The sequence below is a fragment of the Acanthochromis polyacanthus genome, chromosome 15 (assembly GCF_021347895.1).
Source record: "Acanthochromis polyacanthus isolate Apoly-LR-REF ecotype Palm Island chromosome 15, KAUST_Apoly_ChrSc, whole genome shotgun sequence".
Classification (NCBI taxonomy): domain Eukaryota; kingdom Metazoa; phylum Chordata; class Actinopteri; family Pomacentridae; genus Acanthochromis; species Acanthochromis polyacanthus.
In genome coordinates this window covers 21,341,871-21,367,601 of record NC_067127.1, presented here as the reverse complement: position 1 = coordinate 21,367,601, position 25,731 = coordinate 21,341,871, and the positions used below count along the sequence as shown (strand labels likewise).

The following is a 25,731-nucleotide window of genomic DNA, read 5'->3' as shown; positions in this document are numbered from 1 at the left end:
TGTGAAGAGTCTGTAGTTCTTTGGTCTGAAACCACCAGAAGAGTCGACTCATTAACCTCTTGGGACCTGGAGTCCACATATGTGGACATCTTTTTTTTCCCCAAAAAAAGAGTGTATTGATCATCATAATGACAATAATAAAAATAACAATGATAATAAAAATTTGAATAATAACAATAATAGCAACAGCCATATAAACATAAGGTAAATATAACAAACATAACAATCACATATTAGATTTCATCCATTTATTATGTTTATTGGTTACTCCTTATCCGAAATAACTAGAAGAAATCTAAAGTGCAAGCCCAACCAAAGCTCAGGTCTGAAGAGGTTAAAGGAGAAAACGGGAGATATTGTTGGTTCTTCTGTTGCTCTGCAGTTTCCTTAGACTGAACAGCAAGTTTCTATTTTAAATGATTCACCGTGTGAGCCCAAGAAGACTTGAATAAACTGCCTCCATCCCCTGGACAGAATATATTTTACTATGTTAATCTTTTTTGTTAAAAATGTTTTTGAGTTTTAATCGTAGTTTTTTCATAGTTTTTTTTTTTATCTTTGCTTGTTTAGTTTTGTCATCAGTGTGAAAGGTGCTCAGCAAATAAAGTTGAATTGATAAACTGAATAACTGACTAACTTGTGATTTTGACAACAGAAGTATTTTTTATTGTGATTTAAGGGGTTGTTTCATTTTTAAGATTGGTGTTAAAATCTTGACAGAAAAAATAAAAAAAAAATAACCTACATTTGAAAAGCAATTACAGTGCATCCAGAAAGTATTCACAGCGTTTCACTTTTTCCACATTTTGTTATGTTACAGCCTTATTCCAAATCGGATTCAATTATTTTTTTCCCTTAAAATTCTACACATAACACCCCATAATGACAAAATGAAAAAAGTTTTTTGAGAGTCTTGAAAATTTATTAAAAATAAAAAACAAAGAAATTACATGTACATAAGTATTCACAGCCTTTGCCATGAAGCTCTAAATTGAGCTCATGTGCATCCTGTTTCCACTGATCATCCTTGAGACGCTTCTACTGCTTAATTGGAGTCCACCTGTGGCAAATTCAGTTGATTGGACATGATTTGGAAAGGCACACACCTGTCTATATAAGGTTCCACAGTTGGCAGTGCATGTCAGAGCATAAACCAAGCATGAAGTCAAAGGAATTGTCTGTAGACCTCCGAAACAGGATTGTGACGAGGCACAAGTCTGGGGAAGGGTACAGAAAAATTTCTGCTGCTTTGAAGGTCCCAATGAGCACGGTGGCCTCCATCATCCATAAATGGAAGACATTTGGAACCACCAGGACTCTTCCTAGAGCCGGCCGGCCATCTAAACTGAGCAATCGGGGGAGAAGGGCCTTAGTCAGAGAGGTGACTAAGAACCCCATGGTCACTTTGTCAGAGCTCCAGCGTTCCTCTGTGGAGAGAGGAGAACCTTCCAGAAGGACAACCATCTCTGCAGCAATCCACAAATCAGGCCTGTTTGGTAGAGTGGCCAGACGGAAGCCACTTCTTAGTAAAAGGCACATGGCAGCCCGCCTGGAGTTTGCCAAAAGGCACCTGAAGGACTCTCAGACCATCAGCAAAAAAATTCTCTGGTCTGATGAGACAAAGATTGAACTCTTTGGTGTGAATGCTAGGCGTTTTGTTTGGAGGAAACCAGGCACTGCTCATCACCAGGCCAATACCATCCCTACAGTGAAGCATGGTGGCGGTAGCATCATGCTGTGGGGATGTTTTTCAGCAGCAGGAACTGGGAAACTAGTCAAGATAGAGGGGAAGATGAATGCAGCAATGTACAGAGACATCCTGGATGAAAACCTGCTCCAGAGCGCTCTTGACCTCAAACTGGGGCGGCGGTTCATCTTTCAGCAGGACAACGACCCTAAGCACACAGCCAAGATAGCAAAGAAGTGGCTTCAGGACAACTCTGTGAATGTCCTTGAGTGGCCCAGCCAGAGCCCGGACTTGAATCCAATTGAGCATCTCTGGAGAGATCTGAAAATGGCTGTGCACCGGCGCTCCCCATCCAACTTGATGGAGCTTGAGAGGTGTTGCAAAGAGGAATGGGCAAAACTGCCCAAAGATAGGTGTGCCAAGCTTGTGGCATCATATTCAAAAAGACTTGAGGCTGTAATTGCTGCCAAAGGTGCATCAACAAAGTATTAAGCAAAGGCTGTGAATACTTATGTACATGTGGTCTCTTAGTTTTTTATTTTTAATAAATTTTCAAGAATCTCAAAAAAACTTTTTTCATGTTGTCATTATGGGGTGTTGTGTGTAGAATTTTAAGGGAAAAAATGAATTGAATCCGATTTGGTATAAGACTGTAACATAACAAAATGTGGAAAAGGTAACGCGCTGTGAATACTTTCCGGATGCACTGTACATCAAAGGAAAAAAACATTTGATACATAAACTTAAAAATAAAATAAAATATTAAATAAAATTATATTAAACAGAAAAAAATATTTAGGTAATTAAACAAGATACAAAACATGTAATTATGAAATTAAACAAATATTAAACATTAAAGATGAAAAATTGTAGATAATTAAACATTTAAAAATATATTTATACAAGAATATTAAACATTGAAAAAATAGGAGGTTCAAGACCCACCACCAGCAGTTTTCTTTCTTTTTTTTGGCTAAGTTTTTCAAAAAATTTAAGAAGGGTCTGGTCTTGAACAGACAACTTACAGCTCCACAGGCAAACCCTTAACTTACTGAGCTACAGATCTGATGAAATGAAAAGATTCGTCTTCATTTTGACATCGTAGTTTCTGTTCCTAATTAAGTGACCACATGGGTGGAGCCAAGGCGGAGTCTGGGTGGAGTAAGGGCAGAGAGTAGGCAGGGAGATGGGTGGCAGCCTCCCCCCTCTAACCCCTACCACCGCCCCCCTCTTCTACCTCACCGCTCACCACACCTTCCCCCACCCGACGAGTTTTTTCAAAATCCCAGTCTCGACGGGGTTCCCGAGTTTGTGGAGTTTCCACGAGGTAGGAGGCAGAAACAAGTTGTCATGAAGAGGTGTTGAAGTCGGCGAGGATGGAGTGACTTTTTACAGCAACTAGAAGGAAGACGACGAGAAGAGCAGGTCTTTAACCACCATCCCTAAAATCCATGGAGTCGGTTCCAGAGAAATGAAGGGAGGTCAACTTTTATCAGCCTCCATCCAGATGTTCAACTTGATATCTTTACTTTGAGATTTTTAGCACCACAAACCTTCAGTATCCCACTTTATTATCATTCATTAGGACTTTAATGGAATCCACCACCAGATTTAGTTTTTGTTGAGAAACATGGCCTGGCGGAGGTCTGCGCTCTCCGAGTGCTTTTCTAGTTTCCTTCTTTTTCCTTGTCTTATTAGCTACAGAGACATAAGTCCCAGCTTTGCAGACTGTACATTCTGCCTCCCATTTGACACGACCCGGACGAAAACAGGGGTACTTTTTTCGCATTTCATCAGTGAAATGACATTTGCGTTTCAGTATTTTCTTTCGGTTCGAGTGTTCTCTCGCAGTGTGCCTACCTGCCTGTCAGCCTGCGAGGAGTGAGTGAGTGTGGAGCGCCTCTGTACTGCTTTGTGATCCGGGGTTCGGCTCAAACTCCGCCTCTCAGAGCGTGTTTCCAAAAAACCATTCAACGTGAATGATAAATACACTGGTCTGTGACGCGCTCAAGCTAGGCAAGATCAAAAACCCGGACATTTGAAGGACTTTATAAACGCCGGCCGGACAGGCCGGACAGTCTCTCAAAAGAGGACATGTCTGGGCAAAAGAGGACGTATGGTCACCCTAATATAGTTTGCCAAGCACTGAAAGACAGAAAGGCCTGTAGTCACTTTAGCATTAGGGGAGAGGATTTTATTAACCTGACCAACTGCAGCAACCCCAGATCATAACCCTAACCCTCACAGACTTGCAAGCACTAGACATGATGAGTGCATCATTTCATCCAAATCTCTTCCTACCCTGATGCCCCCATCAGTTTGGAACAGGGTAAATCTGGACTCATCAGACCACAAGACCGGCTACATTTGTTCCTTGAAGATGATGGTTCACCACTATCTTTCAGGTTTTAATAATGCGTTGGAGGGTTCTTAACCCAATTTTAGTAGTTTCAGAATCTCCTTTGTCATTTTCTTTGCATGATGCAGGCCAATAATTTCACGCTTCTGAGACAGATTAACATCCTTTTATGACCACAGTATATGTCTTCCAACACGGTTGTGTAAGAAATGAGAAGTTCCTCACTGCATCAGCAAGGGTTAAATAAGTGGTTGCCGCTGAAACATCTCTGCAGTAATTATCCAATGGAAGGCTCTTACGTATTTGCTAAGGTAAATCCAGGTGACAATTTTTCTTTTGGACAGACAGTGTATCTCCTAAGAAGCTGGTGCCACTTGCACAACGCTGCTAATACATGTGCGAATACTTACCATTTAATATCAAGTACAATTCCAAACTCCATCAGTAGGCTAACAGCATAATTTTGCTAGCATAAAAGCTGAACAAGCTAGCAAAATAAATGTCACATGTTTATGAATATTCAGTTACGTACAATTCTACATTCAAACTATAGATAATCACATGAAAAAGTAAATCAATAGTTTTTCAATTTCATCACCGAGACAACTATAAAGCTGTCTCTTTTTTATATCATTGTCTTCACCTGGTAAACTATAAGTCAGTGCTCAATCCATAAAATCAGGACAACCATGAATCACTGCTATTATATCAGCATTGAAATGGTGATCCAACATTTATTTAGCACTAAGATTTCAGAAAAGTCTATATTTTTCAGTGCCATCTGCCACCTGGGTACATTTCAATCTGATGTATTAAATTAGACAAAACTGTAGCTATGTCCAGTAATTGCTTTGCAGCTTGTCAATATCCAGTGCAGAGAAGGAAGTCTTAGTCATTGTTATTGGAATGCATTATACAGTATTAGTGTATATGCTGACACTGCGTCTGATATCTTACCGCAAACAGGAATGCCATGGTAAAATATTCACATGGGGGCTGCTCACTGCAAGACACATAATCGTTTTGAAGGAGGTCAGACGTGTGTCTTAGAAGAGCAAAAGACCAACAAATGTTTGTCAGTATTTTGTAAGTGCAGTTTTTGTTGTTGGATTTGGTTCAGAATGTGTTCAATGTGTTAATAGACACAAGTATTTCTAACATAATCTGAGGTCATCTGTGCTGCAAGCTGTATTTTTTTACTGCTGTCCAAAACACAGAGTTGTGCACATGGTTATGTTCAATTGTTTTTATTGAATTTGTTGGTGAACAGAAGAATAAAAAAACATAATAAGAATAATGCACTACATACACTACTAATCAAAAGTTTGGGGTCACCCAGGCAATTTCATGTTTTCCATGAAAACTCACACTTTTATTCATGTACTAACATAACTGCACAAAGATTTTCTAATCATCAATCAGGAGTGATGGTTGCTGGAAATGTTCCTCTGTACCCCTATGAAGATATTCCATTAAAAATCATCTGTTTCCAGCTACAATAGTCATTTACCACATTAACAATGTCTAGACTGTATTTCTGATTGATTTAATGTTATCTTCACTGAAAAAAATGCCTTTCTTTCAAAAATAAGGACATTTGCAAGTGACTCCAAACTTTTGATCGTTCGTGTACATGCAAGTAAAAATAATAAGAATAATTACACCACAGTGCACTCTAAGGCCACCAGGAGTCATACACACATGCATGTAGATCCAGTTCCTCTGATGACCAAATTCTTTGGCTTAAAGCTCTCAAATCACTGACTAATTTATTTGTGATGTTCTGACTCTTTGGCTTACTAGGGCTGTATTACCGTCACAGGCCACGTGGGGGCCCCAGAGACCTAACAGTCACATCTAAAGGAGTGCTGAGACGTGACAAAACTGTCCAGTGATTTGACTCTGCAGTGTCCCACAACCTTCTGTCCAATAGCCCCTGGCACCGGAGCCCATCCCTCATATGCAAATGTGTGACCGGCATGCATTCCAGCTTCATAATTCATAGCGGTGAATTAGCCTTTTGATTATGGACTGGAACAATAGCAAATCAGAATATGATTACATGTAAATCAAACTAGATGTTTGCTCATCCGCAGTGGATAGGGCAAATTAAATGGAGCAGGAAGCAAAGGTTCAACCCTGTAAGCAAACTACCAGATTCTGTTTAGATGAGTGAATGCTCCAACATGTGCAATGTGTTCAGGGAGTCTGATTCTGTTTGGCAGCTTTCCCTGCCTGGTTGACACATTGGAGGTATGTCATCTGACAAAGATTTCACATCCTCACCACTGATTCTCAAAGCTTTAAATGTGTTACCATTTTCTGATCAGAAATATTCAGTCAAATGATTGTGAAATAAAAAGATGCAGTATCTCTCTGCATAGAATTACGTGCACACGGTCAAGACATACAGAAAGTACAAGTGTACAGTTACATAAATGAATACAATGGGAAAAGGTTTTTAACCATTACGACAGGATTTTTGTGGGTGGACATTTGTCCTGGACTGATCCCTATCATCGGTGAAATGCTGACTATAAAGCGGTGTATGAAATATCTGTTGTACTGACGTCACCATCGAGATGTCATTTAAGCAACACCAAAGTGCACTGATTTAAAAAACAACAACAACAGCAACAAAAAAATGAGTTCTTTAGGAGGATGTTATGGGAAAGTGATAGTTATGAACACAACATGTACATCCCCACAAACTCAAACCCTGTCTCCCCACTAATTTAAATGCCACATAATTTCCAGTGTTCCTCCATATTGCCAGAATTAATAATACTGAAATGACGAATGCTATCACATAACAGATTGGCCTAAAAAGGCAGGAAATCGGCAGAAATGTTGTCTTTTATAGGTTATTCTTTCTTACTGCACAAACAATTAAGGAACGAACATATGTTGGTGTCTGTTGGTAGATTATTATAGATTATTTTTTCATTAATGGACAAATCTTGCGTTGTCAGATAAAAACAAAAAAAATTCCAACAGAAGGATGACGCTGTTTAATGTTGTCCAGTTCATCCTCACTTTCGAAATGCTAAAACCAAAAACTGACTGATCGATTATGACATTGTTGCTGATTATTATTATTTTAGATCTATGAACTAACTGGTTAATCTGCACAATCTGAAAGTGTTCTTCATCATGAGTTTACACTCACAATGCATGGACATGCTGAAAATGCTGAATATTTAAACTAAAGCTATTGATGCACCCCAATTTTATAAAGGGAAAAGTCATCTTAAAGTGAAATATGGAATTCTTTTTTGTTCTTTTATTGTTTTGCTCTCTCCTAAGAGCACCCAGCGACTGCATTTATAAAATTTGTGCAAAGCGCAGGTAAAGACAACCCCACAGTGGAAAATAAAGCTGTCTTTTACTGTTATAGATTGTCATTAAACAAAGCTGATATTGTGAATGTGGGTGAATACTGCTATATAGAGAATGTATGTATGACCGATGACAAATTAGCATTTTCTCCCCACCAACACTGCAACTACCGCTGGTAAAAGAAATCTTTGATTAGTTTGATCTTCTTAGTTACTCAGTTAGTTAAAAAGAAGACTAAAACCTTTTGGCAAAAAACTCTTTGATTCAGTCGACCTCTGAATTCTAAATACGTTTATTTTCTAAAGTTGCAAAGCAACAAAAATAAGCTGTAACTTCCATCATTTGCAGCACAACTGTCAGGCAAAAATACTAGTCGCATAGGAATTCACACACACTTTAGACTGTTAATTAGGGATTCTAAAATATTTAGTAGGTAGAGGAGCTTTTAGATCAGGAGATAGTTATTTAGATCAAAGAACGACCACCTTCATTAAGATAAAGAGCATGAGTTACCATCTAAACTTTTGGGATCATGCCTAAGTGCATAGTCTTAATAAGAAATATGTGTCAAGAGGTACTTAGACACTATACACACAATGGTTTATAATTTCTGCAAAAACACTTTTTTTTAAAAAATACTGAAAGTTAATTTTGCACCAAGGACAGTTTTTATACGGCAGAAGTGAAATGAAAGGGATGTTTTGATTAGATGAGACATTAGCAGACTGAATAACTTTCCTTTGTTTGGGATGCATAAGAGAAGATGTTTGCTGTTAGATAAATGATGCGCTGGTATAAAGGAACATAAACATGATATATTTTTTAGAGCTGCCGTCAAAGTCATTTCCAACCGCTGACTGTGACTGCCTCCACCTTTTCTTCAAGTATGATTCCTTTTCATCTCTCGGTAAGACTGTTATTTCTCTTTGATGCGAGCAACCTGACATAAAGATAGTTCTTAAAAGTCCCGCCGACTGATGAAAGCCGTCTTTGCAAAACACTTGTCAAAGAAGTTGCAAAGACAAAGCCGAATAAGACGAAGGGCCAAATGCTTCTCATACCTCATTCATTCATCTGGGTGTTCATTGTTGGCTGCATGTGACTGCTCTGTTTTGTTCAATGACAACATGCTTCAGTATACCTTTATTGATTATCCTGCTTTGGTGTTTAATGTTTGCAGGGAATTGATTGAATGCAACCAATTATATGATCATGTTGTTCAGCACTTGTGTGTCTCCTGAACTCTTTTAATTGGTGTGCAGCCTTTCATCTGTGCAGAGATGCTGCAGCATCATTTTTTATGTAAAAGATAAATGAATCTCTTCAGCTTGCCCACAGTTTCTACACCTAAAGGTAAAAAGTGCCCTTCCAGGCATGGGTGAGCTCGTATGGGTTTTAATTTGTTTGCCTGTAGCTTTGTTTAAATTACATGATCACTGGGCTGCTGTCATTCACTGTGTCTTCCCCGTCTGTCCTCTTCCTTTAGATTTGATGTGCAGCTGTGTTTGCTCAACTCATACAGCACCTCCTCATTAACTGACTGCCAGTAAGCAGTAGATGTTTCTGGAAGCACATTACAGGCTTTCAACAAAAGCAGACACACACCTTGGTTTCATGGAACAGCGGAGGGCTCTGAAAAACATCCCAGCTGTGAATACGACAGCCATATGTCTCCAGTCCTGGTCTGCGTCCTCTAGGAGACTCCTGCCTTTGCTTGTATCCCTTTTCACACTTCATCTATCGTCTCCTTCCTCCTCTCGCAGCATCTCTTCCCCCTCCGTGTGAACAATGCCCTTTGGGGCTTTGATTCTTTTGTGCTTTTAGCCTTGTGTTGGAGAAATCATGTTTCTATACAATTAATCATTTCACTGCTATGTTTAGATGCGATGTAATTATTGGCTCGATTATGTGCACAGACAAGTTTTTTTTTTTAAAATGACTGAAATGTCGTATTTCTGAAGTGCTCCTGTGTCTGCTGGAGGTGTTTGAGTTGATGGTGCACATGTCCTATTTGTTTTTAACTTTACGCAACAAAAGCACAAAGTTTTAAAAAGATTGCAGCTTGAATTAAATGTAAATAACTTTGCATCTCTAGTCAGTGTGGATGTTTTTTGCAGTGCACCAAACCACCACCTTTTTCAGACATTAATTATTAAACCCTTCGATGCATAAGTGGGTCAAAAATGACCCAATGAGGTCGTTTTCTTGCAATATCTTCGTAATGGAAAGTTTTTGTCATTTAATATTCCAGCTATTACACAAAAAAAACGTGTTTTTGATAACATTTCATTTAAATTTTTAAGCTACCTCCTGTACTTCTAAATGAACTGTAATATTTGTATTACTATGCCAAGCTCTTTGTCACTGATTATATCATACAAGAGGTGATGCAAACTTGGAAGGATGGAGAGTAGCAACAGAGAGAGGAAAAGAGTGGAAAAATGGATGCTGACATTCTTCTATTGCTGTTCTGTGCAATATTCTTCTTTTTCAATTATCAAAATGTTCAAAGTCTGCTATAAAGTGAAAAATAAACATATCTCAAACATGAAATCATTCTTGGGTGGATAAAAATATGACACAATCGATAATACAAATTACTATTCTTTACCAAAATGACCAAAATGATATAAAAGCACATTGATTATTATACAGGTAATTTTTGACCCACTTATGTCAGAGTGTAGGGTCCAATCACTAAAGCATCTAAGGGTTAAGTACGGCCAGTACCTAATCAAAATTATTAAAAACATGCTTAAAGGTGATGTCAGTTCTGCAGGATAGTGTAATGAAAGATTTTTTGCTTGCATGTTTGTTTTGCTTGGACAAAAACACATTTCAATCATAATCTGTCTGTTCTGTGTGCATGGCTTCATCCTGGAAGTGGGACGTTGCTTTAACTTTTTTCAAGTTGTTGAAATTTTTCTTATCGAAATAAAACATAGGGCTGATTGGATTGGGAAAATTTGACTTGGACTAAAATGTTTGTCCGAAAAAAACTGAACTAGAAGACAGTTTTGACTCATATAATCATGGAGGGTCCTCCACGCTCAGGCAGTAATGACGGATGATGTCTTTGAAACATATTTTTATTGACATGATTCGTTTTTATTTTTAAGAGCTGATCATTTAGAATTTGATTTTATGTTAATTTTTCTGACATTCCAGAGACGACCTAAAATGACAGCAGGAAATCTAATGTTGTTGTTAATAAGTCCTGTTGTGAATGCAGCTAATCTGTTCTACAGGTAACACATAAAAACTTAAAAATAGTGGTGGTTTGTGGTCTCATTTAACACCATTGGTTTCACTAATTTTATACTGATTCACAGCAAAAATATGCCTTTTCATTGCACTCAACAAATGTGAATTAACCTGTTGGGGAATATAGTGGCCAAGAATGTCTTTTTGCTTAATACTTGATTAAAACTCACCTGAACAGCTGTTTGTGGAGCCCTTTTAAAAATTAAATCATTTAGTTGTGATTCATTACAGTAGGAACCAGTCGGCATGGGGTTATTATCGTCAGTTATAATGTATTGAGAGAAACCCGGATGTCTTGCTGAGTTTGGTTTTTTCATTGAATTGTTCACAATTTTAAAGGGGAAAAAAAGAAAACTCCTTTAACTATAAAGACTCAGGGTCTTTTATTTAAACAGAAATAGGTACAAATATCTTTGTAGCACTGTAACGCTCTTCTCCTTTGAGTTTGACATGAGGACAAAGGGAGAAATCATCAGAGACACAGGAAGAGATGGAGAGTGAGGGTCAAACACCGACACGTAGCTCCTCACTTCTAACATGCTGGCTGCTGTTCAACAGCTGTATGCTGTTTAATCACTACAGCTCCCAGCAGGAATAATCTGTCGGGTTTCTTTATCACCAAGTACAGTTAAGATGAGGTTAAACAGAGAGCAGCACAGCTTCACGGTCAAACCTGCAATGTTTTCAAACACTCCCAAAAGATTTGCCCTGAAAAAAAAAGAAAAAAAGAAAAATCCATCTGTGTTCTTACAAATGATGGGCTGAGTGTTGAGACAGGGAAGAAAAAAAAACATGATTTATGTTCAAAGCTTTTATGATGCTTTCCATTGTTCCCCTCATGCTTTAGTCTCGATTCACACTATGACTGCCAATGGGGACGAAACTGTTGCAGAGATACAAAGGAACTGCTCAAATTACACCTGTGACAATTACTACAGCAAGGCCCGCTGTCTGCAGGACAAAGGAGTGTTATCTAAAACTACTCACAGAGAATGTACAGAAAAAAAAATCAATTACTGCTAAGGCTTTGTTGCAGGTTTTAGACTGTCTGGTATGTCAACAGCAGATTAGTACAACAGCACCGAGATGTTTTCTGCCCTTAAAATGACTAAATTACATGTACACCGAAAATACAAATGACCTCTGAGCTATACATAAGTCACCTTGGTATCTCCATTCAAGATGTGAACCTGGAGAACACCTCCAGGGATGCGGGTGAGTTTCAGGCAGCTGATAGTGATGTTGCTCGCCGCCTCTTAAAACAGAGGAACCTTGTATAAACCTAGCTGTTACACATGAATAATAAACCAATTCAATAAATGCAAATTAATTCAAAGAGTTGTATGGGCAAAGAAGTCAATCATCTGATGGACTGTCTATTTAAAGAATGTGCCTGATGAGAATAAATGAGTGAAAACAATATAATTAGCTTCCTTTCATATCAGATATCTTCAGATGTCCATATAAGATGCTTGAGCCAGTCTGGCTACATCTTGTCAGACAGTCCATAAACAAAAATAGCTGGCAACAGCGATTTTTAAACATTACTCAAACGGCAGGAACTAGTGCCTTTGTTAGGGACTATTTTCAGCTGTGGAAGGATTCACTGTTAAATCAGCTCACAGCTGGATTCATTCTTTCTGTGGGACTTACTGACTATATGAAAATGAATGAAGACTGGCTTTGTCCTGCTGGTCCATGTACATTCATGCATTTGTGTTTTTACTTTTCAACATATTCAAACCAGTACAAAATGCATCACCGCGCTGGAACGACCTGGCTGTGCCTCATCTGTTGCACATTAGCTGAGAAGATTATCTGGAAGACCTCAGTGCCCACTAACAATGGAGATCTCAGTGGCCTGAGAACATACAGTTCCAACAGCACAAACCAACACACACAACTGTTATTACCAATTATTAGCTCAGTTGTCAAAACGGCTCAGAGTTTAAATCTAACGTGGAAATTTCAACAGGTCAATTGAAACTTAATTGGTAGCAAAGTTTGTTTTCACAACACCTTCAGCAACCACAAGCACTCAGTATTTATAAGGCACCAAGGATTTTGAATCAAAGGAGGAAAAAAGCAGGATAAAAATTCCACACTTGCAGTGAGAACAGCGCTCAACAGTTTTTGAGCTCAGCTGCCAGTGTAGCCCTCCACTATAGATGGAAACAAGCTCTTTATTTAGAGGGTTCAAGAACAGCTTGCTCTCTTACTGTGGAACATAATCACCACATTTGTAAACGTAAAGCAGGGCTTTGAATGTAACCATTCATCTTGAGTTACCATGTTGTCGTTCAGACATCAAGGCTCTCCAAGGCCTGCACTCTCCACAGCAACCTACCTTCTATTAGAGAACCTAAAAGGCTTTGCCACAAAGTGCCAAGTAGCCCTGGGTCCTAATAACAGGACCACTAAAAGCCAACTTATAGCAATTACAGTAGGCATTAATAGAGCGATAGGCAGAAGGCTGTTTCTCCTGTTTGCTTTGCTGTGTTAACTGACTTTGTGTACCACGATCATCATCGAAAAGGCACTGTAAACATGTTGGCATCTCACAGGCCCTGTAGCAAAAGTGACCATTTCCTCCTTACAAATTACTTGAAATTTCACACCCTAATTCTGTTCGGCCAGCTTAAGCAGTTTAGGGTTAGATTTGATTTCCTGGGACGCTTCTTTTTTCTAACCAGACGTTAAACACATTCAGACAACACCTTTAATTTCCGCTGTTGAAATCATGAAAGGGGGTCACATTCCACAAAATAAATTGCACAGCATTTTAAAGATCGCCAAAGAAGCCTGTTCTGTTAAAATAGTGATTCTCGTAGTAGAGATAATGCTGGTGACTCACTGCTGGTCCGCGGTGACTGTGGTGACTCTCGTGTGTGTGTGAGGGTGTGTGTGTGTGTGTGTGTAGGTGTGTCTCTATATTGAAATCCTGTAAATTCATCTTTGTCATTTGGAGGATTCTGTTTCCATAGCTAATTTGAACATACATTTATTTAGAGTTACTTTTGGAACTCCTCAAGGCTCTTTGCTGGGTCCCTTTTTGCAATTTTTTTAAGCTTTCCAAAATATTAGATTGCTTCAGAAGACTAAAACCCTTATAGGTCAGACACAACATCCCTCATTCAATCGTCTGTTCATAGAGGCCAAACTATATCTCTAGCTTCATCACTGCTATCTAGTATCGCTACTGCTCTTAGACTGGAATGAGTACAGCAGAATACATATACATTTTTCTCTCCATTTTTTAATAAAACATAACTTTTAAAGATATTCGAAAATGTTTTAGAACAACGACTTTATGCAAATGAACAATTCTTACTTTTTTGGTCCGTGTATACCAGCACCCATCCATTACTGCATATTTTGTACATATATCAGTGTCTTTAAAGTCTTCAGTTACATACTACAAAAAATAACTTTATGAATTCTGAATTACTGCTCATTTCCTCTGCCTATGCATTACAACAACCCCTTTAGAACAACGACTGATGAAATCTTCAAATAGACTACGTACAGATATAAATAGGACTGTTAGTTCTTGTTCTTGAGTCAAACCTTCAAATTACATTGTTGCAAGCCAGACAGTGAAGGAGTTCTGAATGAGGAAATGTAGTGTAAAATCATGACACATTAGTGTGCTATTATTTGCTTTGGAACACACATATACCCTACTTTGCAAACAGGAAAATGGATAATGAACATTCCCATATTACCTGTAATTTGTTAGTGTTGGTTACTAAACTACAGTGCCGCATAGTACCTTTGTACTATTAGCTATTATTATTAGTGCCATTATCATTATTATTATCATCATTATTATTCTTGATGTTGTTGTTATTATGTACCTGCTATATGCTCCACTCCAACTGTAGCTTCTTGACTGCATGCCTGTCTTTCAGATTTTGCTCTTCCTGTCTGTCTTGTCTAACCGCCTACATCTGCCTGACACAAAACCCGATGTATCATCACCCGTTACATCAACCTGAGTTATGTTTTCCAAAATCAATGTTTCTACAGTTTTTCTAAAGACAGCTATTTTAAGTGAGCACAATAGGCAAGGTCACACAAACCAAGTGTGGCAGCTTGACACCATGAAGCTTTCATATTTCGCCTGTCTAATGACATCACTGGCAAACACTTAACAGCACACCTCCCTTAAGGCTTTTCGACATAATGGCTGTTTATTCCGTCAACAAACGCAATGCTTTTTCCTTTTTCTGTTTGTAATTTCAAGCAGTATTAAAATTAGAAAGTGGTCTCCACAGCACCAAAAAGGTTTCTGCAGGGATATTAGTCTAATGGATCATTTTCTGTTGTTATATATTGTTATTAGTCTCTAGATTTGTGTTGATCCGGCATGCCAACTGTTATCTACAAATAAAAAAATCTGTAATCTTTTTCAGTGAGTCATTAGTGAAGCCTGAAATAGAAATTTGGAGATTGTTTCTGGTGTTTATACAGTTGACACTTTCTTTGCACTGCAGTGCCTGTGCTGCTGCGCATCATTTACAAGGCTAATATAATTACTTTTGTGCTCTTTAATTTTTTGGATCTGCCAATTGAAATTTCATGAATAGTTTGGTTTAAATCACTTGAAACACAGTGTTGGTAATTTACTGGCAAAATATGTGTGTTGTAAAAGACAATGTCTGCCTATAGACAGTACTCTCGCAGCAGTCTTTGTGCACGAAATATGTGATATTTTTGGGAATGCAGAAACTGAAGACATTAGTCTTTTCTCCTCCACCACCATTGTATGCAGCTGAGAGGCCAAGACGCTGCATCCTTAATCTATTTCCCAGGCTGCAGCTCTGCACCACAGCTTGCGAAGCCCAGGTCCCTTTTGGTCGCTCCCTTTTTAGCCCCCTTTTTACCTTTCTCAAACAATGGATCCTGCCCCACTCCAAGGTGCAGCCTCCCAAACACTGAGTGAATAAAGTTAGTCCAACATGCGGCCCTTAAACCCACCCCGAGACTGCTGCCGGGCAGCCACACTCACAGAATTGTTTGTTAATAGTCCAATTAGATAATTGCCATCTTTCACTCCTTTTCCTCTCTGTTTCCCATAAAGGCATGAATGGCACTCAGGGAGGGGGGCAGCATGAAGAGGGCTTCTGGCCAGCTAAGGTGACAAGAAGGGCCAGAGAATGTTCCTTGCATTAGGCCACTGGTTTGAATTGAATCATTGTGGCCTAATCAATGGTCTTATTGGATTACTGGCCACTGCTGTGTTCAGAGATATTGTTGCACTGACAATGAAAATAGCTAAGAGTTGGTGGTTAGGTGGGTGGGTAGTGGGCTGGAGGGCGAGCGGTGGAGAGAGGCAGGGGCCATTCCAGGGGTATGCATGTGTGAGAGAGAGTGTAGGCAGACTAAGCACTAATGACAAGTTTTGTTCCCCTTTTTTGTCTTTTTCAAACACGCAGGTTAAGACTATGAGAGCTGAAGATGGCTTCTGGGGTGCAATCATTTGAATACTGAAGGATGTGGCGTTAGCGGCCAGGACCTTGCTGGGTGGCTCTGCGTAGCTCTCTTTTTGAACGCCGGACGACGCAGGAAACTTTAACACAATTCCCGTTAAAGAAGAGCCCGGCATTGTTGCAGTGCTCAAACTGGCTGGGTCGCCATTGCCTCCATAAATTTTTGTTCGTTGTGGATTTGTTCATTATCCCTTTCACCGATCTCTCTCCCTCTCTCTCTCTCTCTCTCCCTCTTTGGCTCTCTCCCAGTGTCTCTTGCCTACAATAGCATAGCGGCGAGATCTGCACATTGCAGAATTCCGTTGATTGACGAGAAAGCCAAAGGGAAAAACGGGATCAAAGTTCACTGACATGCTGGGACAATCAGGTGTGCTTTGACAAGTCGTGGAGAAAAATGTCTGGCTACGTTCTGCAGACAGAAGAATGAACCTCCCAGGAACTTTTTTCGGGTCTGGAAGAGTCGTACCTCTGTGATTGTGAGCGTTCAGGAAGGCTTGGTTGCGAGACAAGACCAATCATTTGTCTTGATTCCCTGGGCTGAGAGCAGGCAAACCGAGGGGGTCGGGACGAGCAAACCCCTCTATCAAGACCTGATCTATTTCCCCAAACAATTTAGTGTATTCATGAGGTTACGCAAATGTGGAGGCAGGAAAATTACCGTAATCAATTGAAACAGCGAGTGCGCATCCATGGCTCTGATTATTTGAAGATCATCTATCAGCCTGATGTCTATGTAACGAGGAAAGGGGGGCACTGAATTACTGTTGAGTTTCACTGAGAAGTCCATGATCATTGGGCAAGGGAGTTTGGTCAGTGATAATAGGGCTCCTTGGTCGGGCAACGGAAGTATTTCACCAAACATTAGATAGCTGACTCTGTACTGCTGAAAGGTGCTGTTTTGAAACTAAAACCCACACTGTCCAGCTGATCCTGTGCGCTGCGTTCTCCGTAATCTCCTTTTTTTTTCACTTGACAAAGGAAAAAAGAGGCGGACAAGCCGCAGGTCTAAGAGGATAAACTGAGCATGGAGGTCAGGTACAACCAAGAGACGGAAGGGATGGTGCTGAAGAATGGACTTAAGGAGGGGAAGGATGGCAAAGACTCCCAGGGCAGCTTGTCCAAAAGCTTCCTCAAGGAGCAGCAGGACTCCTTTTCCCCCTCTGGGACCGTGGACAACTGCGAGAAGAACAGGGGGAGCGTGGGGGACCCAGACTACTGCCGAAGAATACTCGTCCGAGGTAAGGCTTGTGGTGTGTGTGTGTGTGTGTGTGTGTGTGTGAGAGTGTGTTTTGTCCTTTTTTTTAGAACTGTGTCTTACTTCAGAGCTCAGACACATTTAAAAACACAATGAGACAATGAGAAAACAAGAAAACAAAAAAATTAATGAGGTTGTTCATTCACAGAAAGTTAACACTCCTCTGGTTGTTTTTTATTAGGATTATACTCAACTTCAAAAAGAATAGCAAAATATCTTATATTTAAAAAAATCAGACATGATGGCTTGTTTTCTGTGTATTTAAGTTTTGAAATTACAGTAACTTAAAAAATAAAAGAGAGCTAAAGTATCTGTCATGAAAAAAGCTAATTGTTACTAAAAAGAATGTGACTTCCTGCCACATGTACTCATCACAATTACTGACATGGCATTGAAACTAAACTATTCATACATTTTTAATATTAAATATCAAAATGAACAATTCACTCACACTGTCTTGACTAAATGTAAATGTGCCTAAAGGCTTTATACTGCATATATTGCACTGCACTTCAGAGTGATAAATGTTAAAATTATTATTTATTATATGTATTTTTAAAAAAGGAGACAGCAGCTTGTATGTGTGGATTTTTAACGTCAACAAATCAGACATGAAATTGTGTAGATGAGAGTCATTTGCTTGGAGAGTAATTTATATCATTTCCTTCATGTAGTGTTGGCCCAACACTGAGAGTGTATGAAAACAAACTATAAATACAACAAGACTGAAAACACAGAATTAATTATTGTAAAGAGCCAGATCAGCCTAAAAAGTTTTCTCTTCAAAGTGTTTTTATTTTTAGTTTTGAACAATAATCCTCTAGTATTTTTGCTAAACAATTAAAGTATTGAATGAATGAATGAATGAATGAATGAACTGAGTGCTACAGTATTTATAATACATTTTAAAATACAATATGATAAATAATAATGCAACACAAGCAGATAAAAGGTTCAGTGAAAAAGTAACTGCAAAAACAATGCTGTTACTCATTAAGCTGAGATCAGTTTTAATACTTTAACTGAATTTTAAGAGCAACACACATTGCTGTAATTTGCTCTTTGTGGTGGACTGAATGGAAATGGAATCTCAGCATGGCTCATTCACTTTTATTTAATGTCTTGATATAATTTTTTCTCAGCAAGTGTACGCATGTGAACAACTTCTGTGAATTCCTATCAAGGAAAGCAAAGGCAGAATTTAATCTGGACTGATATTTTTATTTTTTACTAATTTAAAATATAAGGTATTGTGAGCTCATAAATGTATTTGATCAATTTACTTCACTTTATTAGGTTCTAAGCGCAGCATGTGACACCTAAATTTAGTAGTAGTAATAATCATAATAACAATAATTATAATAATAATATTGAGAGGAAGAAAACCGTCTAGGACTCTTTGCTGCTGCTGTGCGTTGTGACTGTTTGCCTCAGTGTTGTTCATTCAAAGTGCTCCTTGTTATAGATGCTAAAGGCTCCATCCGAGAGATCATTCTGCCGAAAGGGTTGGATTTGGACCGGCCCAAGCGAACCCGCACCTCCTTCACCGCAGAGCAGCTCTACCGGTTAGAGATGGAGTTTCAGAGGTGCCAGTATGTGGTTGGAAGGGAAAGGACAGAGCTGGCCCGTCAACTCAATCTGTCTGAAACTCAGGTATGCATGCATCCTCCCTGTAAGCTGGAATTTTCTCTGTACAAAAGACACTTTGCATCATTCTGTTTTTAATTCTAATAGAAAGTAAAGTTTAAATAATTATCTTTGGGGTTTTTTTTTGTTTTTTCGACACCAGATAATTATGATATGATCTATCAGGATCACTGGCTTGATCATCTAATTCATTTCATTTCATTTGTGTGCACATAAAGGGTTTACCCAGCAGCTGTTTATTTTAAAGGTGCAATCATTTTCTGTCCCTGTCATTTAAAGAAGCATACATAATCACATCCATAATTATAGTTTGAATCAAAGATGGAAACATTTACTTTGTTAATAACGGCTATTTATAGCTATGAACTAAAACCCTGTTCTAAATTATTTTTTAAAAAACAAATGTCAGTTATTAATTAAATAGTCAAGCTTACAGGCTGTTATTCAGTGTTTTCAGTATGGGTGCTGCAGTGATTCTTGGATTTCATTTAATCCCTAAAATATATTCAGCTGTATTGTTACATACATTTAAAGTAAATGTAATCCTTTTTAGTTAATGTAATGTAACAATCCAGGCTATGTGCTTTGTGTTCGACGGTACTATTTGATATGAAAGCTGCCGTTAGAAAAAGCGCAAACTTCCTCCTCTTGTTGTACGTGCGGGGTCAGCAGTGGGTCACGCAGTGTCTGCCGTGGGCGAACTGTGTTAGCACTGTGTGTCTGACACCAGATTCCACAGCAAGTCACCCGGTCACTCTGTGTGACTTGGACTCCAGGGAACCCCAGCTGCCCGCTTCAAAACGTCAGTGTATTTTCAGCTCTTGTTTCATTTATGTTTTATTTTTAAAGCTGTGCTAAATGGCTAATGGCGCCATCAGCGCCATCGGCTTGGTCTTTGGTGTTAATGTGTTGTGGCTGAAGGAGACTGACCTTGAGAGCAGGTCTGTAAGATGTTAACAGTATTTCACAAAATGATACCGCACTGCTCCTTTAACTAACAGCCATGGAAATTTAACTTTACTTTTCGCATTTAATTTTTTTATTCATTTGAACAACACAACTGCTGATATTTTCCACATGCTTTTTAATTAATTTAAGAGCCTGAAGACATGATTTTCCTTATCTAAGGGTAATACACACACACACACACACACACACACACACACACACACAGGCACACACACACACACACACACACACATACACATCGAGAAACTTTTGCTCCATATTTAGGCAGGACAGAGCTTGAATTTTCTTCCACTGTCCTCTTCTTGTCCTGCTGAAATGCCTTTTAATGACAACATGGAGAAATTAACATTTTGTTCTGGCACTCAGAGGTCGTTACATTATGACAGCCATTTGCTGTGTGCACATCTAATCATCTTTGTTTGAGCTACCAGCTTCACCTCGTTGCATACTTTGCACCGAGAATGTCACTTCTAAAACGAACGTGATGCTCCTTCTAAGCGGGCTTTATGTCGCAAACGTAAAATATTAGCTGGAGTGGCAGGGCTTCTTCTCTTAATGTGAGATGGTTGTTAACAGCCTGTGAAGAGTCAAACTACTTACTGAAATGAAGGGAACAAATATTCAAATGTGATTGGTCTAGCAGCAGGACTGAGCTGAACGCTTGCTGCTGATTGGTACGTATATATTTTGGTCCACATAAAGACAGCTAGCTTTGTTTACTGGAGACTTACAGGTGCAGGATATATGTTTCTAAAGCCCGTGTTTCACATTTATTCAAGTTATTTGACCATGTGAAACTGAACTGTGGATATGTCAAATATAATTAAATGCATTTGCCGAGGCTGATGAGCAATGAATCACTGAATGTTTTAAAGCACAAGGCTGATGTCATGTGCGTTTTCCAGTCGTTAGATATGGGCATGCAGTCAGTGGTGTTATTTCTCTTGATCCCTCATTTTCTGCTGGATACATCATGTGCAGACTTATCGCAATATTTAAAGAGTGAGAAACAGATGCAGCGTATCTCAGACAAAGAGAAATGCTTCACTAACACAGATAATTCAACTGAAGTAGAAGTTGTGGAACAATTTACTTTTTAAAGAGAAGTTTCTTGTTTCTCGGCATTTCTTGGGTTTCTTGATGAGCTAAAACCACAAAATTGAGGATTTATTAATCTGACATTGTTTGTATTTGGGAGGCTAATTTTAGTTAGAGGTAATAGTGGCCATTTTCTTTTTGGAGTGGTGGGAATTAAAATTTACAGCTCAAATCAAGCTTGATGTAAATGTGTTTTCCAGGGTTTCCGTGCCTTTGAACTGTGTCCAGTTTTCTTAAAACATCCACTGCAAAATAACCAAAATGAGGGCTGCAGTGTATGTGCACATATTACTTTCATGATTAGTCATGTCTTTAGGAGTTCCCAATTTAATTGTTTAGTTGTTCAGTCTGAAAAATGTTGCAAAGTACTAAAAAAAAAAGCAAAACTATTCAGAGTTCCCAGCTGTCAAGGTGCCATACTGATTATTTATACATTCATATTGGTTGTTTTCTCCAGCTGAGAAGTTAAACAGATTAAAACTGCAAATATTCAGAGAGCCTGATGATTCAGTTCAACAATCATGTCATTGCCAAAACCCATTTTCTGAATCTTGTCTAATAATGAAAAAAACTAACGCCATATCACGAGTATGCAACACAGTTGATACAACCAACAAGCAACAAACAATACGGTTATTTTAATTTTTTTTCTAATACTGATGTGGGAGGTTTTACACTTTGTAGCTTATGGACTATTTGGATCTGTATCAGTGCATGAACTTTTCATAGCTGATGAAGTTAAGAGGTTTGATTGAATTAACTTTTTGCCTTTTAACACAGAGGAGTATCTTCTCCATGTCTGCATGAAATCACTGCATCTTTTGATCACTCACAGTCTACAGTTATTTGTACGCGTGTGTGTGTGTGTGTGTGTGTGTGTGTGTGTGTGTGTGTGTGTGTGTGTGTGTGTGTGTGTGTGTGTGTGTGTGTGTGTGTGTGTGTGTGTGTACATATAGCTACTATGCATTAGTGAGTATCTGAAGGTGCATGCTATGATTGGGGAGGGGAAGGACAGGCACTTTACGACATTGTATTTGCCAACAAAGCATTGGGTAAAAGCAATCATCCTAATCTGTGAAGACACATTGTTGTATCATTCATGGTGCAATTATCTCCAAGCAGTGAGATTATCAGATTATTGGTGTACTACGATCAGGCCTTCCTACTGCAAATACCAGGAAATGTGAATTATTGCAGAGCAGATTTCTTTCCGTAATACCAGTACGCTCTCTTTATTTGTTTCCAATCTGTGACATAAAAGCAACATATAACAATATATCATAATTTATGATATATAATAATAGAGTAACTATTTTTAATATGTATATATATATATATATATATATATATATATATATATAGATAGATATATATATAGATATATATATATATATATATAGAGAGAGAGAGAGAGAGAGAGAGAGAATATGCATTTTTCTAAAGCATCTCTCACCTGTGTTTCTGTCTAGGTTAAAGTCTGGTTCCAGAACCGGCGTACTAAGCAGAAGAAAGACCAAGGGAAGGACTCTGAGCTGCGTTCAGTGGTTTCAGAAACAGCGGCGACATGCAGTGTCCTCAGACTGCTGGAGCAGGGGCGGCTGCTGACGCCCCCGGGCCTACCAGGCCTCCTGCCCCACTGTGGCAGCGGCACTCTGGGCTCTGCCCTGCGTCCCCCCTCCATGGCACTGGCCAGCAACAGCAGCAGTAGCAGCAGCAGCGGCGGCAGCACTGGCACAGCGGGTGGCAGCCCTCCACTGCCTGCCGTCACCAGCTCAGGGACAGTGGCAGGCCTGCAGAGCTCACCGGCGGCTCACAGCCTCTTCAGCTTCCCCATGCCCTCCTTACTCAGCGGGGTCGCCACCCGCATTTCCTCCAACCCCCTCTCCATGGCTGGCTCACTGGCTGGCAACTTGCAGGAACTTTCTGCACGTTACCTGAGCTCCTCTGCCTTTGAGCCTTACTCGCGGACCAATGGCAAAGAATCAGTAGACAAGAAAATTCTGGAATGACACTTCTTCTTTACGTAAACGAGTTTCTGTTATCTCTGGACACATTTATGTTGTTTTCTTGGCTGTTACCGTCTTTGTTTGGTTTTGCTTAGTCTCTTTCATCTGTCTGTGTCATGTTCTGTAGCAGTTCATGTAATCCAGTTGCACATCTGGCGGCTTGTACAAGGCAGAAAATAAAGACCTACACAAGCTCATCGAAGAAGGACAGGGTGGCAGTGGAAAGATTTTGCACAAAATGTTCATACAGGACTATATAAAAGAGAATTAGAAAGAAAAATGCTGATGAGAGTCTGAGACATCTTTCAGGCTTTCTCCAAACAAATATTTAGTCATATTAATCCAAGATAAGTATATATACAGGCGCTCCGGGGAATACAGCGCTACATACCAGAAAAGCTCCACCACTGCAGAGGAAGTGGTACATAGTGTATAGCTGGATGTCTAGGACTGGTGACAGAAATTGTAAAGTGATGGTACCTTTCTGAACTGTGTTTTATTATTTGATTGTGTTGGGTAGATTCATGTCACTGCAGTGAATAGATGTAAAGAAGGACGGTGAGATGTCAGACACCAGAGCAGCAGTTTTGAGAGCTCCAATCAGAAAATCAGAGAATTCAAAATTTAAAACGTAGCGTTATGAATGAACGAGCAAGGCCGATTTCTCAACACAGAATTGGGGGAGGGGAAAAAGTGCCTCTGTTGGAAGGTCATTGCAAGGCCAGTGTCAGCACGAAAGCTTATGCAGATGTCTCACAAAAACGAATAAGCTTACAAAAAGACCTTTTGTAAAAGCATTTTTATTGAGTTAGGACCAAACCAAAACATAACCCAGAGAAGGTGTTGTCATACAGTATGATAGCTGAATTGTTCTGTGTTGTTTTCACTATGGTTTGGTGAAGATTTCAACATTTTACAACATGAGTCTTCACTTTGTGGGATTTTTTGTCTTCAAGATGCAGTACCTGACGTTTTTTTTTCTTTTTCTTTTTTTGCTGTTGTCTTTTTTCTTTTTGTCTGTGATTTAAATACCACTGTGAGTTCTCAGAGTTTTGGTGTACGGTTTCTATTCTGTGCAGGAGCTAAGTGCAGACATGCGTTTGCAGAGAGGGAAAAAGGCTTTTCAGCATTAGCAAGCTGCTTGCTTTGTTGAACACACAAGGTAACAGCTTTTTCAAAAATTAAGACAATATAATACCCTTTCCTGTGCAAATTTTTCAAAAGTCCACAGCCTTCATAAAGGATTTAGGCAGACTGATGCATGTGACGACTGAGTGGAATTATTGTAGTATAAAAGTACTGGAAATGAGAAATGTACCTTAAAATTGTTATTTTATTGTAAATTATTCACTTCTGTAATTAATAGATTATTAGTATATCTGGAAAATAATGAACGAATGAGTGAATGAATGTATTAGTGGGGCTGAAGAATCAATCAAAAGCTCTTTGGTGCTGTTGTTGTGAAATATCTTGAAATTTGTGACACGTGTGGTACAAATGTGCATATATATTATGTATATGGCTACAGACAAAGACAAGTGTGTTTTTTTCATTTTTCTTTCATACATGTTGCTATGAATCAAGTTATGATAAATTCCATGACTGTTATACTTCTTATACACCAGCCTGATGTGTATGCTCTTCATGTGACTTGTTGACGTCATTTGTGTTCGTCCTTTGACTGGAGTGAAGCTGTGCGTCGACCTTGTGATTCAAAGTTAAACTAGCAGCGCTACAAAGCGGACTAAGAAGTTTCCAAAAGCAAGCAGTGGAGTGACAGGAGTCATGGAATTGTAAAAAAAATGGGAAAGTTTAACATAGATTTTATTGGGATAACAACTAATTCTATTTTTTATTAATTATTTTCTCACTTTTTGGCCTATAAAAAAATGTGTTAAAAAGGTGAGAGAAAAAACCTAAATGCCTGTCCCAACAGTCCAAAATGCAAATTAACCAAATTTACGAAGATCTAAACCCAAAAAACTTAAAAAAAATCCTCACATTGGAGAAGCTGATGACAGACACATTTCTGCTATAAAAATACCTAAATGATTAATTGATTAATAGATAGCTGATCAGCTTTTCACCTGAGCAAAGATTAGCTTCAGTTCTACATTTTGTATTTGCAAAATATCAATCATATCTTTATCTAGACAACAGCATAGCAGCATTTTTGTTCAAAATGTTCATTTGCTCACTGGTTTGTTATTACTGTAAGCTCACAGCAATAAGCTTTAGAAGCAGCAGCAAGTGATTTCTTTTTTTCTTCTTCTTCTTGCCCTGTGTTTTGCTTTCCAGGCATCCTTCACTCTCTGTCTAATGGGTGGAGGTTGTTCTAGTCTGACGGGAGACCAGCAGGCACCACTCAGGGATAAAAAGTATCCTCCTCCAAAAGATTTTTGGATTAAAAAAATTCATGCTATCATTTTAATTAGTTAATACTCTCCCGAGACTCAATTAGTCAGTTATCTGTGAATAAATTCATTAAATAAATAAAAATATCAGAAATAAGATTTTAAGCCAACTTTTAACAGCTATAATAATAACACCTCACAGAAAAACTTTCAGCAGCATCTCCCTGTCTTAATCATTAGTGTCCATCTGCTAAAGAAGAC

The 25,731-nt window shown here is 38.9% G+C and overlaps 1 protein-coding gene across 1 annotated transcript; it reads left to right on the top strand.

Moving 5' to 3' along the window:
* The first annotated feature begins 15,993 nt into the window (after positions 1-15,993).
* Positions 15,994-24,735, top strand: vax1 (ventral anterior homeobox 1). Its single transcript, XM_022216454.2, has 3 exons — positions 15,994-17,379; positions 18,862-19,049; positions 22,580-24,735. The coding sequence occupies exons 1-3, from the start codon at positions 17,166-17,168 to the stop codon at positions 23,117-23,119; spliced, it is 942 nt and encodes a 313-aa protein (XP_022072146.1). The 5' UTR covers positions 15,994-17,165; the 3' UTR covers positions 23,120-24,735.
* The last annotated feature ends 996 nt before the right edge of the window (positions 24,736-25,731 follow it).